Here is a 21906-nt window from a genome sequence, read left to right as displayed (position 1 = left end):
AATATCCAAGAAAATGGCGGCTTGGCGGGCTTGCTTAACAAAAACAATGGGCTACGTGATTGGTCAAAAACACAACACTTGCTCAGTCTTATTGGCTACCCGCCAACGTGGCAGGTAGATTGACAGTTTCACTCGCCAATCACAAAAGTTACCCGCATTTGGCGTGTGCCAATTTCATGCCCTGTAGGTCAATACCAATGACTGACGGCTCATTCACAAGTTGCATGCGTGGCAGTGCTGGAGACGCATCCCGTTCACTTCACATGGGCTTACGTCATCCGTTGCCGAACTGAATTGTGAGTCTGTTGCATCACGTTGAGAAGTTCAGCTGTTTCTGCACCGACGGACGCCAATCGACGGACGGCACCAGCCAATCAACACCCACTGGCATGCGTTGACGGAACGCAACTGTGTGTAGAAGCCCCTACAGCGCACCGCGGTCAAAGTTCAACCTGATTGAACTTAGACCATGGCACGTGCAGGAGCGGCAAAGTGCCACTGCGCTTTGCTCAGCGCAGCGGCAGACCAGTTCCTGTGTGTGCAAGCCATTGACTATAATGCGTGTAATGTGATGGGCCCTTGACCCGGTCAGAGCAAGTGCGAAGTGCAAGTTGCTTCAGTTTTGACATTATCCTGCGGTACTGGAGCTAGCTGATAACTAGAAGATAATTGCAGACAAGACGCCACCACCACCACTAGCATATGTAAAAAGGAAATCTATATTTGAGAGAGCAATTCTGAACAAAACGGCTGAAAGAAAAAAAAAGCGATAATGAGTCTAGAGTCAACAAGAGGCGCTGCTTTCTGACGTTGGCGACAACTGTCTACAAACGGATGCGGCTGTAAAGCCGATGAACTATTAACCCGTGGGACATGTTAAGTATTTTTGTCATTTACACGACAGTAAAACCACAAAGTTAACGGGTCTTTATGGGCTCTTGTTGTCAGCATATTATGTGGCTAACACAAACAATTGCAGTTTTGTGGTCCTGGCTATTGGCTTGTGATCTTTTATAGTCAACGTCTCTTAGTTCTTATGTGCTGTATTTAAAATCATGCGCCTTCGGGCATTTGTGTAACTACAACCCTTTTGGAGGTGAATAAAGAACGTAGAACTAGCTAGCTAGGAAGCTAATGTGAGCGATTGTATGTATGTATGGAGACTAGAGCTCATATTACATTACATTACATTACATTACATTTAGCAGACACTTCTTGACCGAAGTGACTTACATATGTCAGCTATATTACAAGGGATCACATTGTCCCCGGAGCAACTTGGGGTTAAGTGCCTTGCTCAAGGGCACAACGGTGGAAGCCGGGAATTGAACCGACAACTTTCAGGCTACTGCACGCTAGCCCAGCTCCTTAACCACTACACTACCACCGCCCACCGCATATAGTGCAACCTACACTAGCCTGGCTCGCTCTCGTGCATCTGAGTGTTCGCTCGTGCATGATTGCACGTCCATGTTCTTCGAATGGGTGGAGGCAGGGCCAGCGTTGGAGGAAAGAGCAGTGTTTCCCACAGAACTGAATTCTATTTGTGGTGGTAGGTTTGCAGAATTACAGAAAAACAGTTTTTAGCAAATTAGTGCAGCGTGGTTATGATGCTAACCAGATTTAAGCACAATTTAATACAACCTGGAAAATCATTGTGTGGTGGTCAATGTTGATATTGTGGTGGGCCGCCTGCAGCCAGCCCCCCCCCCCCCCGCGCACAACGAAACATTGAAAGCCTTGATAATATTTGTCCGTTTTCCAGTTTTGTTCGTGCATTGGTCACCTAAAAAGTAGCCTAGTACAACATCCACATGCAATATACAACAACGCCTAATAACGACCTATTCATTTGGACGACTTTATACAGCCCTATGGGTAAAGTTACCATTAGTTTTGTTATAGTTCACTGTTGTGTATGCCTTTAAACAGCGTGTACGCTTTAACATCAGTAAACATTATTCAGTACAATCCAGATGTAATGCTAACGTTTTGACAAACATACCAATTTTGCCCTCCTTGTTCATCTGAAATAACTGCTCTTTTTATGTTTTATATCCATGATAGCCTTGAAGTCTTGAGTTGGTGAATTAGCTTAACATGGTGTACAGATAGTAAAAGAACACAAGTAGCCTATATCAGTGGTTTTCAAAGTGGGGGACGGGGCCTCAGCAAGTTGGAAGGAAAAATAAAAGCAACAAATAAATACATTTGAAAAAATGTAAAATATACCTATTACTATGAGGGTTGTTATACAATGCCATTATAATAATGTGACTCATATCTGAACATTATATTTCCCATGATAATGACTGGGAATAATAGTAGAGTGATAGCTCTCATATAGCAGAAAGCCCCAAATACAATTTTTACACACTGTATGCTCCATTGCGAAGTGCTTGTGGCTAAAATAATTATTAGGATTAGCTTAATGTATTTTTACATTTGCCGTTGTATTGTCGATGGGTTTAATAACACATCAAGAGGGTCCTTGGCCAAAACCTAGTAGTGTTAATTTCGTCAGACGAGACGAGAGGAAATATGTTCGTCAACAACCTTTTTTTTTCATGACTAAGACGAGACGATGACGAGACGCCATTAATGTCCTGAGACACTGACTAAGACTATCTTAAGATGCATTATTGTTGACGAAAAAAGATGAGACTAAAATGTTTTGCATGAAATAAAAACTAAGATAAAATCTCTCTTCATTTTCGTCTACAAAATGAGAAGGCAGAATATCTAGCTGTTACGTTTTCAAAATATTCCGAATGAGTTCATACGCAACAGCTTTCCTGTAGGCTAGTCTACGTGCTGCTGCTGCAACCCTGTGGCTGCAACACGAAACTACATGGAACAAGAACACCGGAGATTTCTGCCAGAGTTAAGCTAACTACCTAAGCTTTATGCCACAATGCTACATACCCAGAAGTTGAAGCTTCTCTCATACAAATTAACATCCCCCAGAATGTCCATACGAAAATGTTCAGCATGTAATGTCAGCTATTTAACTAGTTACACTGATGATGCAAAGTTTGCTAGCAAGTAAGCTAATATGGAAAGTTCGCTAGCAAGTTAGCTATGGCTAAGATAGAGAGTTTGTTTGGGGAATGTGTTGCGTTTGGCGCATATCGCCATCTAGCGTGGCGGAGTAAAACATTAAAACTCTGGTCTACGACAGTGTTTCTCAATAATTTTTTTAGACGAAGGACCACTTAACTAACCCTAGCTAACAAAAAAAAAAAAAAAAAAAATACAGACCTACTTCAACAGTACATTAGTCTACACAATAGGCCTACTCACTGAACCACCTTGCTTATTGTGTCAGAGGATTCATACTGTATGATTTAAACTGGCATATCTTACATAGACAGTGTTGCAGAACTGTTTGGATTTACATACAAGTTGGTTCAATATTGCAAACAACTCATCTATATTATATTTTACCACGTCTGCTCGCGGACCACGTGGGATAGCTTTCGGACCACACATTGAGAAACTCTGGTCTACGAATATCATGACAGTGGTCCAGTCAAGTCTATGGTCAAATCCCAGCCGAGCTATAACTGTAGCTTGACTTACCTGTGCATGTAAACGTACTGACTGACAAAAAATCAGAATGAGTAATTATAACAGACGAGTAGCCCTGTTGACACACAATTTTGTTGGAAAATTGAGATGTGTAAAACACTATTTGACGCAAATGGTAATCCGAAATAATTTGTTATAAAAAAAGACTAAAATGTTATGACTAAAACTGACTAAGACTAAGATACCTTTAGTTTTCTTTTGACTAAAACTAGACTAAAATGATGAGACTTTTAGTCGACTAAAACTTGACTAACTAAAAAGGACATTTTGTCACAAGACTAAGACTAAATTAAAAATAGGTGACACAATTTGGGGGGCCTTGTCGTGGAAAAGTTTGGGAACCCCTGGCCTATATAGCCCACAACTTCTGTAATTGCTGCATGCATTCGTTGTTATTCTCTCTACTGCTCAAACAAAAGGTGCGTGCATTAAGTTGATTTTGATAACTTTAGCCTACTAAATTGTACAGTAATTAGCCTATTGTCGAGCAGTTAATGGGATACTGTGCAGTTGGGAAGTTATGGTGGGCCAACTTGGTGTAAATACACACACAGGGGAAATTCTCTCTCGTTGTTGAGTTGCCTGATGGTACGCACCGTGGCCGTACACCTGCAGGCGCACCTGGGCCGCCATAAATAAGTCAATGTATGGGAAACACTGAAGAGGGTAGGACCATTTGAGTTGTGCATTTTCTAAATCTTCAGAACAGGCTTGTCATAGTGTCACCCTGATATGACGTACTTTAGTGCGTAAAGTAGCCTATAATGTGAATGACTTGTTATTTTATCAAGGATTTCTTTCTTTTTGCAAAAAATAAAGTAGGCTACAATAGGCATTAATTAGTAGGCTAAATAGCAGCATGTTGAAATTATGTGCCAAATTGCGTTTTTTATTACAATGATAAAATTTGTAGGCTACAGGCCGATGTGCGTTTTATTTGGAGACTGTTTTGCGAGACAGAGACTGAGTTTGCTGCTGATATTCTGGGGATAGGCTACAACATAGCCAATGTAGGACTTTAGCCTTTTAATATATTTGCTGCATTGGATCAGTCTTTCTAGAACAGGAAAGCGCTTTCTAGCCTCACGTCAGCAGCGCATATACATTAAAACAACCAGCGGATGGCGGGCGGGTGTGGTTTTGAAAATTGGTCAAAAAACTTTGGTGCAGATGGATGATAAGTTTTGCTATGCAGTTACGGTTGAAATAATAGCCCATCCGCACATCTCTAGTGTGTGTGCCTTTCTCTCTCGCTCAGAGGGGAGGGGGAGGCTGAGGGGTCGATCAAGCAATGATTCTAAACTCTGTGGTGGATAGGATCTACAATTAGGTGTTAATTAATTACTACGCTAGGTCGAAGTACTCCCAAGTGCTATTGCGCCACACATTGCAGTTCTCCTGTTTATTCGCTTGGAAAATAGCCACGTTTCATGTTGTGTGACCTTACACATTTTTATCAACTACTCGTGCAACTGTATTTAAGTAGGGAAAACGTGGATGTTTTTGATTACTGCTATCTTCCTCTCTCTATGGCTACGTCTGAGCCCGCTAGCATAGCAACATGCTAACACATTCGCGCCGCGCACCAGAGCGTTTGAGTGCACGTACCGACACGGGAGAGGTATGACTCAACTCGTGAAAGTTAAGGTAAGAACATATTACTACTGACATTAGGTGGCGTGTTCCTTTAAGTTGCGACCCGTATATTTTTTTAGCGATCAAGATACAGTGAGCTACATGTTAAGACACGCGAAGTGCCTGTAGGCCTACTTGTGTCGAATATGCTGATGTTTGGCATTACATTTGTGAAATCTTCAACTCCTGATATCACCTTTCAAAGTACTCGACAGGTTTGGCTTTGACAGGGGTGCCGGAGTCACCGCCGTCTCGCTATCCGGCAAAATATTCTTTAGTTACCGCTATTTACGGCTCCCATTGACTTCCATTCAACACATGTTAACAAAACATCAATTGGCCGAGGGAGCCACGCCCCCTTAGTTATTGTTGCATCAAACTCAGATCAGGGTTGACTAGAACTGCAATGGTATCATAGCTGTAAGACTGTCTGTAAAAGTTATAGCCCAAGAGGCTCTTTTAGAGAGCCACGGACTTGATTTCATTTAAAATCTAGCTATGTTGGGTTAGACGGGAGGCCAGTGATTCACTGATATTAATATTAGCTGTGCTAGATAGACTTGATGTTACAAGGACACTGGGCCATGTCATGTAAGGAACATGGATGGTACTGCAAAAAAACGGAAACATAGCTTGCATTGCAGAGCCACTTCAACTTTATTAATTTATGGTGAATAAATGTTACACTACTGTGCAAAGCCCCATGCTTTTCTGACGTGACGATGCTAGCACGTTAGCAGCGGAAGCTAACTATGCTAACGTTAGTGATCCACAAGTCTCCTCCAAGTGACAATCATATTATACACAATGCTGGCAATGCTGAGAACAATTAACATCCTTGTTTATCCTACTTACATTGAGTTGACTGTGTGGCTTAAAGGGCCGTTCTGTAACTCAAGTCATTTCTTCGCCAATTTCTCACTTTTGATGTCGCATTTTTCTTTATGGAACCCCCCCTACAGCTTTGGGCTGCATATTTCACAACTGTCTCTAGTGCATTTTCGCCTGCTCTGTTATGATGAACATCTAGAAAATTAAGCCATCTTATAGCTAGCTGGCATGGCTAACTGGTCTGGAATCCCGCTTCTCACGGGACTTTGGGATTCAGACATTACCGGGACGTAAGTGCAGGTCTTGCAAGGCTGGTTTTCTGCTAGAAGACGGTAGGGGGAGCAGGCCACAACAGGTCATTTTACCAGCACAATGATTTCTAAACTGTGTTTTTAAGTTGAAAATGTTGTTTCCCCTTTAATCCACAGATGTGGTGGAGCACTGTTTTGTTATGGTTTTCTATGGAGTAATCATTTGCTTAAAATAGTGGAGAGCTGGGAGGAGAGAATTTAATCTAATTGAACATAATTACAGAAAACTTAATCAAGATTGAAAGGTGTTATGTGTTAGTGTTGCGTTAATCCCACATCGTCGTTTGGCCGTCCTTTTCAATTCACATCACTATAAAATCCCATTAAACCGGACAAAAATCACGGCTCCCAATGCATTTCTATGGAGCCGTAAAGTGAAGTTGACGGAGTATGCCTGCCTGCGCGGAGCTACTGGACTGCCATTGGCTCTTCTGCATTCGATGGGCGGGATTTTGCGATCGGTCAATTATGCGCTTAAACTAACGCCGCTGACTTATGCCAACAACTTTTCGGTTGCTTTGTCTCAATTCAAGTGTGAATCCGTAAGCTACTTCAAATATTCTGGGTCATAGCCTTCTTGCGTTTACCGCTAAAAAAGAGCACTTACTAACTGTCCCCCCTACCAGCTCCTCCAACCCCAGCACAAATAGTAGATTAACCAAACGTGACAGTACAACGAATTCTTGCGATACTGGGTTGGAGGCAATGGCGTAGCTGTGCTGGGCTCCGGTGCAAGCACCTCCCAACACCAACCCCACCCCCCTGCAACATAAACACACACACACACACACATAGTTGCATGTGTGTGATGGAGATTCACCAAAATGGTCAGAAAGAGCCATGGACAGTGGCTACCTGACTAGTCATCGCTACCACCTGTTAAACTGAATTCCCCCAACTTCCGAAACTGAAACGCAGATAACGTATATACCCATAGAACAATTAAATAGCCATCAAGGAAAACACAGCAACTCATACGCGTGGCGCCTACACAATGACCACACAATTGCTTAATTTAGCCTAACAGTGTGGCGCAGCGGTCAGATAGCCTCAGAAAGCAACCTGTAACTCACCCACTACGGGCCTTTTGTTCAGCGAAGTCATTGATGATAAATCGTTGAAACCCAACTATCTGGCTCTGCTGTTCTCTATGGAGAGTACAGCCAATCCACTCAATCGTTCTTGTCCCATGCTAGCCTACTCCTTAGGTAGGACTTAACGTCAGCATTGCTGGCATCAATGCCAGCAGCAACATTTGAGGTGTTTTTAAAAAAAAAAAAAAAAAAAGAAAACTTCAATTTGGATTTAGCCTCATCCAGTTCTGGCCTTTCTTTTCTCTTCTGTGTGTCACCTTTATGCTTACTAATTGCTGATTGCATTGATGATTATTAAGCTACAACACATCCAGAAGTAGCCTCACAACGTAATGTTATCATGAATGACAGGAAGTAAGATCATTGGGATAAACACATTTTCCTCATTCCCAGCAGGCCTTGTTCCTTTGTAAAAATGGACAATATATAAAGAAATTGAATAAGTTGTAGGTAGTTTTTTACTTCTAACTCATGTTGTAACATCTGGATACATAGCTGCCAACTCTCACGCATTGGCCGTGAGACACACGCATTTGATTAGTCTCACACGCCACACCCCCGATTTCTCACGCTGAAGTGTCAACCCGGTCGGTCAGATTCCTGAAAAATGAGTTTAGCCTATCTATAGATCTACCTGTTGAGCCACGGTTATGCTTTCAGAGACGGTAAGAGGGTTCAAGAGCACCCCCTGTCTGTGGAATTTTCTACATTTTCTCTCATTTGCGATGCTACTTCAGAAGCCATCCCAGGAGCATTCCCCCCGCATTTCCCCGGCTTCAGGTATGCTTTGAGTATTATTGAGTATTTTTCACGCTGAAGTGTCAACCTGGTAGGTCAAATACCTGGCAGATGAGGTTCAACTAAACTAAACCTATACATATGATATCACACATCATTTGAACGAACGGAATCTAAGCTTTCCAATGATTAGCGCCAAGTTGCTGTGATAAATGGGTCGCGAGAAAATCATCATTGAACCGACGTGCAATTTAGGCTAATCATATTTGCATTTTGCACACAGTGCACACCCATTACTCTCGGTTTAATATCTCACTAACCCTTCACACAACACATGGCAAACCCAATATCACAATAAACAGCAAACCGTACCGAATACGAGGATATAAAGCATGCCTCTGTGCAATAAGTGGTTCTTGAGTAATCCGGTTTTGAAATTGCAACACATTTCTACATAGCCTCATTGGGGCGAAATTATAATGTATTCTAATATAAACAATTTGTCAGTAGGCCTACATACATTTTTGTAAATTGCTCAGCCATAGATTATCCCACTATCATGTTGTATATTGTCAGGTTCCAGCCAATCCCACTTAACACAGTCCACACAGATAAATTAATATATTTATATTGGCATGCTCCCTAGTGACATTAATGCAAAAATATGAAGAAAATCAAATAACGAGACACAAATATTGATATAAAGCCTGACATAAGCCATATGCAAACATTCACATCATGCAGGTATGGGTACATCCTGAAAAAGGAATAGCATGTAGGCTATAGGCTATGGCCATTACAATGACCAATATATTATCTTAAATGAACTAGCTGAATAACACAGGTGACCACTTCTGAATAATTTCTGAAATGTACACACATTTTTGAACATTTCTGAACTGTGAAATGTAGCATGTTTTTGTGGTTGTGAACTTATTGCAATATCACCATAACTATTCCACCTGTGAATGCATGGTTATAATTCTGAAGTGCAAAATAGCTTAGGCTACAGCACATATTTCCATAAAAATAAGCAAGTCTGACCTGAATTTAGAATTTCTTAAACTCTTACAAAACACCCACCCACTTTTTAAAATTGTTAGTTTGGACCCCCCCACTTTTGCCGTGCGAAATACCAGTGCTGTTTTCAGCATCTGTTTAGTGCTTAGTCATTTTCATTGGATTCTCCCATTTGCGCGTAAATCGCTCATAAACTTTTTTTTTTGACGCATTCTCCCATTCCGCTTGTCACACACACAGTGACGAGCGCCAAATCCCCCACAGTGTTGAAGAGATCAGTCGTCCCCCTCACTTTTGATAAGGCAAAAAGCCTTATAGGTATGCTAAATAAATAATAACCTATAGGTTTACGCTAGGCACTCTGTTAGATATCTGAAGCCAGTTTGTCTACTTAGATACTGTAAATCCTCAAATTATGGCCGGGGTCTTAAGACAAAGTACAGGCCTTTAGGGGCAGGATTGTATTCGAGACAGCCCTTTATTTCTCCTTATGCGAGTTTTATTTTGAGACATGCGTTCCTTGGAGCGGCATACTGGTAGGCCTTCAAAAGCATGACATTTTCGGTTTAGTTTGATATTTAATTTACTTTTGGACTGTTTGATTATATTGTTAAATGTTGGGACTGATGGGCACTGAAATCTGGGGAGGTATTTGATGATCACTATTATGTATGTAGTTGAAAGAGTGTTGGGATTTCAAACAAACCTTTCATGCGTTCATTGAAGGTCCGCGGTGCTATAATGGAAACCTTATTGCGTAGCCAAGTAGCCTATATATTGAGTTATTTTTAAATTATGCACAATTTACTTTTTATTAATTTCGTAGGCTGGCTTTATTTTGTTATATAGACAAATATATAGACGCTCTGGAAATTCACAATTTCGTTGCCGTTTTAAAAAAAAAAAAAAAAAAATAGTCCAGTATTTCTTTCGAAATTGAAATGAAGTTTTTTTTTAAACGGCGACGAAATTGTGAATTTCCAGAGCGTGTTACTTAACACTCGGCAATCGATTCCTACGGACTTTCCCTTAAAGACGCCAGCTGCAGCAGCAACATTTCCGGAAAGGTACTGGCTTGATGAAATTCATTCTGGACTCTCTATCTGACCACATAAAGACCTCGGGATACTTCGGTTTGGCTTTAGGGACCCTACTCACTACCACGTAAGTGTAATGTTGTTTGGAACTGTAGAAGAGGTATAAAAATAGCATTTTGTAGCGGCGAAATGACTTGCCCTGGTCACTTCCAGGCTAATGAGTTTTGACTAAAAACGGTAAAATCGAACTTTCTCAAAACACATCCGAATGACATGATTTTGATGTCAACTCAACGTATATACTCCCAATCATCCGTAAATTGATCTAAAGTGCATTTTACTCCGGATAATTCCTTTAATACATGTGGGGCCCAGGGGCCCGAAAGTTCATAATCTGTCCATGCCTGGTCCCTACACCTGAGGACCACTGATGTATGTTTTTTTTACTGTACGGTATAATGCTGAATGAGCCAAACAAAAATTTCCGCAGCAAAATTTGGGTTGGCCCCACCAAATCTCACTCCAAGGTTTTTTGAAAAGTTGGCAGCCCTGGGATATAAACACAATGCAAAAAATAAAGTCACCATGACTAATAGTTATAGGGCATCAGACTGGTATAAATAGCTGTCAATCCCATTGAAAGAGAAATACTGTAGTGTGAGGAAAAAAATATTGATATCTGACAACTGCCGATGTGATCGCAGCTTATGTACGATGTTATGCGATGAGCCGGAGTACTGACAGGAGGGGGCTCATATCGGGGGTGTGGAAGTGGGCCCCCTGCACCGCACCGGCTGCACCGTCGGTAGTTACGCCCCTAGTTGGTAAGTGTTACTTCTTACGTCTTCTGTAATAAACTAAACTGGTTCAAAAATCCTATTTGGGAAGCGTTTGGCTCACCGCCCACAGCTAATCCACTGTTTGCAATTTTGGGCTATAGCGTATACTGGGGCAAGTTCAAAATCGGGCATATACGGTTCAAAAGTTAATTGCATTAATGCAATGTCAACTTTGACCCTTTGAACTTTGGCTGCCATAGACTCCAATGGCAGAGGAAAGATGTGTAATAAATATAGCTGCAAGCAGCAATGCGGGGGCCTAGCAGAGCGCTATAGCAGGAATGGCGTTGCCATGGCATGAGCAAGCACTCACAGCAAGAGGCCAAATTACACCAATGTCCTTTTGCATTCTCACAATCAGCTACCATGTCCCTCTACCAAGTTTGGACTTCATACACCAAAGTGTTGCTGAGATGTGAGCTCACTTTCTTTATTACAGCACCCCTAGAGGTCAAATGAGACCACTTTCCTTGCATGTCCTCACAATCAGCTAATATGTCCATGTATCAAGTATGGACTTCATACAACGAAGCGTTGGTGAGATATGAGCCCACTTCTTGTATTACAGCGCCCCCTATAGAGGCCAAATGATGCCAATTTCCTACTGTGTCCTCACAATGAGGTACCAAGTCCCTGTACCAAATTTGGACTTCATACATCAAAGCGTTGCTAAGATAGGAGCTCACTTCCTGTATTGCAGCACCCCCTATAGAGGCCAAATGATTCCAATTTCCTAGTGCGTCATCATAATCAGGTAACAGGTCCTTATACCAAGTTTGGACTTTTTACACCGAAGCGTTGCTGAGATACAAGCTCACTTCCTGCATTACAGCGCCCCCTATAGAGGCCACATGATGCCAATTTTGTAGTGCGTCCTCACAATCAGATACCAAGTCCCTGTACCAAGATTGGACTTCATACATTAAAGCATAGCCGAGATGTTAGCCCACTTCCTGTTAGGTGGCATCGTCGCCATGTGTGATTGGCTGTCACGGGCAAATAAACTTGAAATTAAAAAATCTGACAAGTATCGTTTGTGCGGCTCGGTCTGAAGATCATCTCCGCCAAGTTCTGTGAAAATCTAATGAAATTTGTAACCGCTGAAACTTTTAGTAGAGTTTGGACTAAATCCAATATGGCGGAGTTCCAATATGGCGGAAAGTGACGTAATAGAAGTCATTGAACTTAGGTCAGTCCAGGGATTCCAACAGTGCCTGATTTGTGAAAATCGGATGCACCGTTCAATCTTCACATGCGTTAATGCAATCCAGTTTTGACCCATTGGTGGCGCTAGAGTGTTGGGCATAGAGTTCTGTAAATTGGTGAGAGTGATCATGGGACAATGCTGAATCAGTGTACCAAATTTCATAATTTTAGACCCAGCGATTAAATTTTCGGCCAGATTTTGACCTGTTGGTGGCGCTAGATGGCTGGGTTTAGAGGTCCGTAAATAAGTGTGAGTGGTCAGTGGAGTGTCCCGAAACTTTCTGCCAAAAAATCTGAACTTTTTAGCCAGGTGTTCTATGGGCTGCCATAGACTCCAATGGCAGATATATAATAATAATAATAATAGGAAAAGCTAGTAACTCAATGGGTGCCTTCGCAGCTTCGCTGCTTGGCCCCCAATAATAAGAACAAATAGAAACACAATGGGTGCCTTCGCTGCTTGGCCCCCCCAAAAGAAATCCCGGGAGTGACACCCACAACCCCCAGTTTTTTCATACTGTGGCCTTGTGGGGGGGGTTGATGGCCTGCCACCACCGTTAAAAAAAAATCTAGAGGAAACACTGTATATTATATCGATATGACGATATTGTCTCAACTACATATCGATTTAAGAAATATATCGGTCTTAGTCGTAATACCGATATATCGCCCAACCCTATGTTAGTTTGCAAAAGTATATATTTTTATAAGACTTTTGTCCGTGGCTGTAAAGTAATGCTCATGGCGTATATATGAAAAGCCGATTTCAAATCTGTCTAAAACAACTTGTTTATGAATGTCTGACAACTCCTGCTGTTGTGGTAGGCTATGAGCACAGCGTGTGCACGCCAAGGAAACCAGTATGTGGAGAAACCAGAAGGCACACAAGACCGGTAACGTTAAACCTAAAGGTTATTTTGAGATGCACCTGAAAACCCCTGTAATTGATTCATGTATCCTTGTTGCCATTAACTTTAATAATGATTTGTGTGTGACAGGCGCTTTGATCGACGTCCAGAAGTGGATCCGTTCTGCCAGGCGTTATATCCCTTCTGTCCCACTGGTGACAGCGACAGTCGGATACCTTACATGCGAGATTCTGATATTATCTCAGTGTTTCGACTCCAAGCTCCTGTGTGGGAATTTAAGTATGGCAACCTATTGGGGAAATTTGTAAGTAGCCTGTCGATTCACCCCTTACTCGTTACTCTAGTAACAACTGAAATGTTTATTTCAACCGCCCTGGTGCCAGTGCCTCATCTAGAAGTTCTGCGCATTTCGACCAAAATATGTCAGGTGTTGGTGCCCGAAGTCGGGCAAGTAATGAGGAATTTCCAACAACAGCGCGGCTCAGTTCGGTACAGTACAGCACACAATTATTTCTGTCTCCATTGTCAAAATTGGCAAACCATGCCAAAACAACCGAGCCGTGCCAAGCTCCTTTTTGACTCATTTGGCAGTTTTTGCTATGGTAATGCCTGGCCTGTTTTGCTTCTCCACTAGTAACAGTACTCTTAACTTGGTACAGTAGGTTGGTAACTTGTATGTTGAGTCGCGTTGCATACAGTTCAGTGGTTTCAGTGGTTGCTGCTAGTGATTTGTTTTGGTTGGCCAACTGAGGATTAAAACAAGTTAATTTAACAATTTTGTAACACGTAAACCTATTAATGTAAATGAATGCATACCTTCATGTCATATAGACCCTTTTACTGTTTATAAACAGTGATGGATGTGTGCGCAGCATGGAGCCGGATGTTTTGATGCATTTAGGCAGAGCCTGTTCACTCCCTATTGACTGTCATTCATCAAAACTGGTTGTAGTTTACCCATAGTTTCCATAGGGGCGTTGGTGAGTGAGTCCCTAATGAATGGGAGTCTATAGGGCTAGAAGGCAAAATTAATTTTTTCACTTGCTTATCATCACATTTTAACCTCACATTTTATTGTTGTTTCCACAGTAGCCACTCTCTGTTGGCTCCCTGGCTTTGTTTAAAAATATAAATGAATATCATTTCTTAAAAATGAATATTAGAAGATTAAAAAATTTGCACAACAGTGTTAAGCTTTAATACATCCTTACGTTATAAACTTGTGGAAATATGTAGCCTGTAGTCTATGCCGTGTAAAATTTGTAAAAACATGTTTTTTTAAACGTGTCATAGGCTGTGTCACTTTTTTGCGTCCCTTCTGCCGTGGCTTGAGTGGACAAGCAAGCGATGTTGTCAAACTCCCCAAAACGTCGTGGAGTAGGCTAAAACAGATCAATTTAATAATCAATTATGCTTGGACGAATGTTTGCCTTCACCACCACTGCCACTGAATTATCGGTGGGATGTCTGATCTGCAGCAAGAGGACACACAAAAGTATATACTCTTTTGATCCCATGAGGGAAATTTGGTCTCTGCATTTATCCCAATCCGTGAATTAGTGAAACACACTCAGCACACAGCAGGGTTGTGCACAATTCAAATTGCAATTCTGCTTCCTGTTTGCTACCTCAATTGAAATGCAAGTGCAATTCAAGAATTGAATTGGAATTTAAGAGCCAGTTTCAATTCAATTCTGGAATTTTGCACAAGCCTGGCACACAGTGAAAACACAGTGACGTGAAGCACACACTAATCCCAAAGCAGTGAGCTGCCTGCAACAACAGCGGCGCTCGGGGAGCAGTGAGGGGTTAGGTGCCTTGCTCAAGGGCACTTCAGCCGTTCCTACTGGTCGGGGTTCGAACCGGCAACCCTCCGGTTACAAGTCCGAAGCCCCAGTAGGCCATGACTGCCCCAAATGTAATGTTGAAGACAGCGGATATCCATGCAGACCAAATAGGCTACCATGCCATGCAACATTGGAAGTTAAAATTGCCTGGGTGGGGCAGCCCAGCGATTCCCTCGCTACATTCCTCCAGCTTGTAAAATTGGGCTTGTAGTTTTGTGTGATCCTCAGGAAACAATGAAATCGCATTGGAACATTGCATTGGAACATTGCATTTGGACACTGAGCAAAAATGTCAAGGCATGCTTAGCCTACAAAGCCAGCAGCAATATCCATATAATAATTGTATTCTTATGATTATTATTACGATTGCTACTAGGGAAAACGATTGCGACTGTAAAAGGGAAATGGGAATAAGAACCATTTAGAATCAACTTAAAGACGCAGCAGACTATTTTGGGCCACTCAACTGTTTGATTAGTTGACAAGTTCTGGGGCCTATTGCACAAAAGCAGAATTAAGACATCCGGGATAAGTTACTGAGCTGCGCTCAATGAATCCAAAACAAGAGTGTACAGGCTTAATTGGTTGCACAAAGACCAAGCCAGGATGAGCAGACACGGATTCATCAAGCCAGGTGAAACCTATCCTGGATAAGTGCGCGCTCACGGCTCCCTCAAATAGACCCCGCCACCGATCACAGATTCACTGATTCACCATGGCAACTAGAGCGGCTTCATTGCTTCTTCTACGGTGTAAAGTAGGTAGCGATAGCCTTTTTTACAATTGCAACTAGTGTCGCGACCACCACACGCGAAATGGTTACAGCGCTCCCGTGGCGTCACATTGTAGCATGACAGGTCGGGAATGGCGAGTATGTAAAAGTTAATTAATCATCACAAATGTTTAAATAATGACAGTGGGTCTAGTTATATGTGATAACAATGTGTAGTGGGCAGTGGAATAACTATTGGTTTCTGTTTGTGGTGACTGCTGACTGAGATAAGGGATGAGATTAAATAGATCCTGGAACTTAGCCTGGGCTGGAGCAGGCTAGCCACAGAATAAATAGCCATCGCTTATACCATAACATATCCTGCTGCCCCCATCCCGCTTTTGTGCAACCGGATCACGGATAAATTGAGCCAGGATAACCAAGATATCCTGGCTTAATCCCTTATTCTAGTTTTGTGCAATAGGCCCCTGGCCTGTCATTCAATAAAAACGCATTGGCTAACCCTTGATTCAGGTGATGTTGATAAGCTTATTCAGACCAATAGGCTGAAAACTGCTTGTATTTAAAGGGCTTACATTTTTTTTTTTTTTGGTCAAAAAATGTCTCTTTTGAAAGTAAAGGTTGCGGACCCCTGGGTTAGTCCATCAACTGTACATCTGGAGCATAATTTAGCAACATTTTATAATATTAAAGCTGCAGTTGGCAAGTCTGACAGATTGAGGGGACTTAGCCAAAATCTTAAATGTTTACAACTCTCATGCCCCTCCCCAACTACCACCGAGCACCCTCTCATTGAGTTTGTGCTCGTCAGTGCGCACCAGACTGCACCAGAATGTGATTGACAGTCAGATCTCACACAGCCCTGCTCTGATTGGACCAGAAGAACCGGGAGCTATGGATTTTTGCAAACCAAATAACAGGCTCTAGGTGGAGGTAGAAGTGCTGATTTATGTTGTTCTGTCGGAGCATAGTGTTGGTTTCAGTGAAATATGATAAAAAAATCTTGCCAACTGCAGCTTTAATATGACATTGAATATCGATAAAATATCATTATTTTCATTATATTAATTATTTTCATCATAATAATTATTTTTCTCTTAATCTCAGTTCCTTGTGGGGCTGGGTACAGCAACTATATTGATTATTATGGAAGTTACTGCCTTTTGCCTTGGCACGACTCTTAATTTGTTGGCAGATAATACAAAGGCAGAGTACAGTAACTTCCAAATAAGTATGTCCATAAAAAAATTCTAGCAGCGGTGGCAATAATTCTGGAGGGTACTGTATGATTAAATCAGTTTTCCCCTCATGGTACAGACCAAAATGTATTAGGTGTACAATTTTTTCACTTATATCCATAAAATCCCATTCATTTCAATGGGAAATTTACTCAAGAGGCTGTAAAAATATTCAGCTGTGAGTTTGGAAAGTCCATCAGACATTTGTCATATGGGGGCATAGACAAACAAAATAAAAGGTTTGTTTTGGTGCCCACTCATGGCACCGACTTCTCCGCTGGCTCATGGACTAATGAACAAAATTAACGGATCCCTCAACTCTTATTATACATAAGAGGAAGCAAGCAAGGACTTAAAGTGAACGTGATAAAGAAAGGCATGTATGGCGTGATGTCGTGTGATATGTGTTTCACGGTACGAGTTGAGAGCCATGCTTTGCTTATGACTTGTTCTTGGTTAACTTTACTTAAATCTGAAGTTCTCCTGAAATCTGAAGTATTTCCGAAAGTGTAAGATCCACTTCGAGGGACAAGCTCTTCACCTTCTGCTGTACCGCACATTTTTTTGTATAGTCTTTTAACAAAATGCTACTAGTCCACAGTGTATCCAGGAAACTTCAGGCTGAGCAGTGAATGGAACAGCTGTCATTGGTAGGCTACATGCTGGCACATGGTCAGACAGAGTGCTTGATTTGTTTTGTAACAGAGCGTTCTGGGTGGAGCACCATTTTAATATTGCTTGATTTGATCGTGGGAAGCCAAAATTGCAATTGTGATTAAAATTCGATTAATTGTGCATTCCTAATGTCTGGTCCACCCTAGTTAATGCTGTGCCATTATTTGAGGTCTTGATAAATCATATGGGCATGAATAAAATTTGTCAGCATCTAAAGAATGTGGTAGCAATGCAGCATATGACCTTTTGTGAACTCTGAACCATTACCCCTACTTGCTAAAGTATTGCCACAAAATAATTTCTTTGATTGGTTGTTTGCACCCATTTTGTTGTGTGAGTCAAATGATTGAGTAAACCATTTAAGATATGATATTAATAAGATATGAATCGTTTGGCACTACAAACAACATCAGTTGGTGCAGTTTTGAGTTAGGCTGAAAATGGATTCACAATGAAATAGCTATGTAACTGAGGTTGGGGGGAAATGGTGTTACAACAAAATAAATACTCTACTGATTAGGCTCAAAATACACATCTATGCTACTATAGAGAGGGTCCCTGCATGTAGCTTTTTCGGAGAAACTTTTTTTTAAAGTTAAGTTTAAATTATATTTTAACATTTCAACTCATGTCCAACTAATTCAGAAGTGTTTAATTGTATTTCATTAAGGTTGTGAAAAACTATACCAATGTATTCCACAGCACATCATGCATGATGCAATCGGATTCAGCAGCACAGAGACTGGGAAAAACTACACCATGGAGTGGTATGAATTGTTCCAGCTGGGAAACTGCACCTTTCCTCACCTAAGGCCAGGTGTCAGTGCCCCCTTCTGGTGTAATCAAGGTGCTGCATGCTTCTTTGAGGGGATAGATGATATGCATTGGAAACAGAATGGAACTTTGGAGAAAGTGGGTGAAATCACAGGTTGGTTTTATAATTCTTTATACCTATACCAAACCCATGTTGCGCATGAATGTAGAATTGCACATAAAGAGTTGAAATCAGAAGTTTGCATATACCTTGGCTAAATACATTGAAACTCTTGTTGTTACTATGATTGCTAAGGTGACATGTGCAGTGGGTAAACCTAAGTCCGATAACTTGACATCACGGGCGTCGTAGAGGGATGAAAGGTCCTTTTTCCAAAGTCCAAAATGGTTTAGTCCAGCTGCATGGCCAAGATTCATAACTAAATTAATTTTGTTTATGATAGTTGAGCTAGAACTGCAGCGCATTACTAGAGCTGCAGCGCAAATTGTAGTGCTGCTAGTGTAATATGTCTCTATATCGGGTACATCAGAAAAGAAAAGATAGACAGGAGAGAGGGAGAAAGCAAGGGAAAACAACTGTTGACAAACTTCTTTCCAAAGGTGAGCACAAACTAGTGTTTCATGGTGCACCGATAGTACATTTATTTATTTACGATACATTATTCATTCACAAAGAAAATTTGTGTGCTTAAAGGTTGGATGTTTCCTAATTTGTTTTAATTAAATGGGAACTATGCAGTTTTTTTAGCTTAAAGGGACACCAGGCAACGTTTATGTGTTAATTAATCATCTTCGTAAGTCGGTAAATGACTCATTACATGGCGAATGAAGACTCTCGCCCGCCCCTACTGCCTGTAGGAAGAATATCCTGCTTGCAAGTTCGGTGTATCGTACCCGCCGACCTTCAGTCTCACAAAGTCTCAGACATCGTGAGAAGCAGGATCAGTTTACATCCTGCATCCCCAGCACAGAGGCAGGCTAACGAAACGCTAGCGATCGTTGCAAACGTGTGTATAATGGCAAAGCCGGCGAAGATGCAAAGGAAAAGAACTTCGGACCTAGCGAGGGCTCGCACACGTATCGACACGTACAGACGCTAGGGGTGCTTCCTAGAGAAAAAGCATCAGGCTTGCCTGGTGTCCCTTTAATTTACCTTAACTGAACAGCTTCGGAGTCATTGGAATGGTTATATGACTTTTTTTCACCACATGATTCAGTTAGTTCATGCAAGAGAGCTTTGGTCAAACACTGACTTTGCACTTTGCCCAGCAGTTGCTTCCATATAGATTTTTTTGGTCCCTACTAGCTACCCCCTAAACACATCCTTCCCTTGTTTTATCCTTAATATATTTGTGCTCGTTAGTCTTTATGTAGAGAACTCAAATATAGGCAAAACCCATAATTTCCTTTTGTTGATTACATCAATTAGACATATAGTTACTGTATTATGTAAAGCATTGTTGTTATATGTGAGTCTTCAGTTACCACTACAAAATCTTTGCAATAGTCATATCTTCTTTGGAATCTCAGGGTTCCCAAGGGTCATGGGATTTCTGTAATGTCATGGAATATTTATAAAATCCCCTGGCTTTCCATGTCTGGAATAGACATCACATTTGGGTCAAGATGTAGCAGTTTAACAATTGTAATTAATAGAAATATATTTCCATACAGAATTTGTGTATATCTGGTTATTAACTTTGAGTGGTTGTGGTTAGCCCAACTTTATTTAGGCCTATTCAATGCCCATTTATTCATCTCTTGCTCTAAAAAAAAGTAAAAGATTCTTGAACACTACACAGCTGCTCTGAAATCTTTGGTCGGTATATTGTACTATTTATACTATTATTTATTTATTATATAGCAGGTCATGGAAATTCAGTTTTTTTTGTCAGGGAAAGCCAGGGAAAAGTCATGGAATTTTACATTTGACTTAGTGGGAACCCTGGAATTTTCAAAACTGTGTGAATGACTGAATTGCTTTTACTTCTGATGACATGTAATTGTTTTTTTACATTGTCAGGTGACCAGTTCAATGACATGGCTCGTTGGGTCCAAGAGGACAATGAGACTGGGATTTACTATGAAACCTGGACTGCACGTTCTGACCCAAGTGTGAATGCAACTGTATGGTTTGAATCCTATGACTGCTCCCAGTTTGTGCATCGAAGTTATCGAAAGCTATCCGAGTTGGGTGCTAAGCTCACAAGCAAAACGCAAACAAACTATACTAAGATCTACTTGTACAGTGGAGAGCCCACCTACTTGGGAGATGACGATACCATCTTTGGTCAAGCCTCCATGAAATCTCTGGCTTGGGACATAAGGAACTTCTACCATGCATTTCAGCCCCATCAGTCTATTGTGGATACCATTATTAGCATCATTGATGTCTATGAAAAGTTGATCTTGGAGAAAAGCTTCTATTTGTTCTATAACTTCCAATATTGGCACCTGCCCATGAAGCCACCATATGTTCAAATCACGTATGAGGAAATTCCTTTGCCTTGACTGAGAATCAAGTTAGAAGTGAGGTTTTACATCTTATATGTGCATATCCATGTCATTGTTTTTATTGAACTTATGCACTGTGAATATGTTGCATTAACATTTATTTCTTTGGCAGCCCCTGTATCCACCCCCACCTCAAGCCTTGTCTTGGAGCCTTGGATATGTGCATTGTCTATGTCTAGTCAAAGAGTGTTGAAACCAGCAGAGAAGGCCTCACAATTCATAGCTAGTCTTATCTTAGGTATTGCTCTGTCAGCACACCAAAGGTTAGCAAGCTAGTTCATATTAATTGTTCATCTTGGAATGATTTGGGAATTGTTGCCATGAAAAAAATAAATGCATTAAAATTTGCCTGTGTCCTTTTGCCAATCAACTCAAAATATGTATGTATGTGTGAAAGCATTTCTGAGAAATATCAGTCCATTTCTAATGGACAATAGACTCAAGTTTACTCACTTTACAAAGTCAGTCTAAATATTTGAATGACTATACCTACCTCTTTATATGCAGCTGATTATCAGTGCCAGAAGAAGCAAAATAGGCCTAGAGCAGGTGTGTCAAACATATGGCCCAGGGGCCAGATCAGGCCCGCCAGCAGGTTTCATACGGCCCCCCATGTTTAGGTAGGAAGGAAAAATTAGAAAAAACAAAACAGAATACTGAACCAAAACCATATAAATGAGTGACAATAGGGTTGGCAGTTAATTCTGTGGAGCGACGGAACAAAACTAGAACTTTTTAGGCCTCCTGACCAGTGGTTATGTCTGGAGGATGAAGAATGAAGAAAACACCATTTGGCCTCAATTTCTATCTATCAACTATCATCTATCAACAAAAGAAGCAAAATATTTTTTAAATTAACTTTTAAAATGATAACCCAATGGTATTACAAATGTAAACTATCTGTGATGTTTTATGAGCAAATAAAAAATAGCAAATAGAATACATAGGTACATG

General features: G+C 41.1%; 1 protein-coding gene across 4 annotated transcripts in view; it reads left to right on the top strand.

Annotated features, from left to right (window-relative positions):
* The window catches only part of cln5 (CLN5 intracellular trafficking protein), a 40190-nt gene that overhangs the window by 6098 nt on the left and 12186 nt on the right, over nucleotides 1–21906 (top strand). The window contains exons 2-5 of one of the 4 annotated variants that reach the window (XM_042067876.1): nucleotides 13301–13475; nucleotides 18367–18592; nucleotides 20462–20967; nucleotides 21065–21299. In XM_042067876.1, coding sequence (XP_041923810.1) covers nucleotides 13301–13475; nucleotides 18367–18592; nucleotides 20462–20949 — 889 coding nt within the window. In that variant the 3' untranslated portion in view covers nucleotides 20950–20967; nucleotides 21065–21299. Of the gene's footprint in view, nucleotides 1–13300; nucleotides 13476–18366; nucleotides 18593–20461; nucleotides 21300–21906 lie in introns of those variants that run through there. The other 3 variants (XR_006024566.1, XM_042067869.1, XM_042067889.1) reach the window with 3 other exon arrangements.

Source organism: Alosa sapidissima, chromosome 2 (assembly GCF_018492685.1).
Source record: "Alosa sapidissima isolate fAloSap1 chromosome 2, fAloSap1.pri, whole genome shotgun sequence".
NCBI classification, from domain to species: Eukaryota; Metazoa; Chordata; class Actinopteri; order Clupeiformes; family Clupeidae; genus Alosa; species Alosa sapidissima.
The sequence above is the reverse complement of the archived record's forward strand: the minus strand, read 5'-3'. Positions and strand labels throughout refer to the sequence as shown.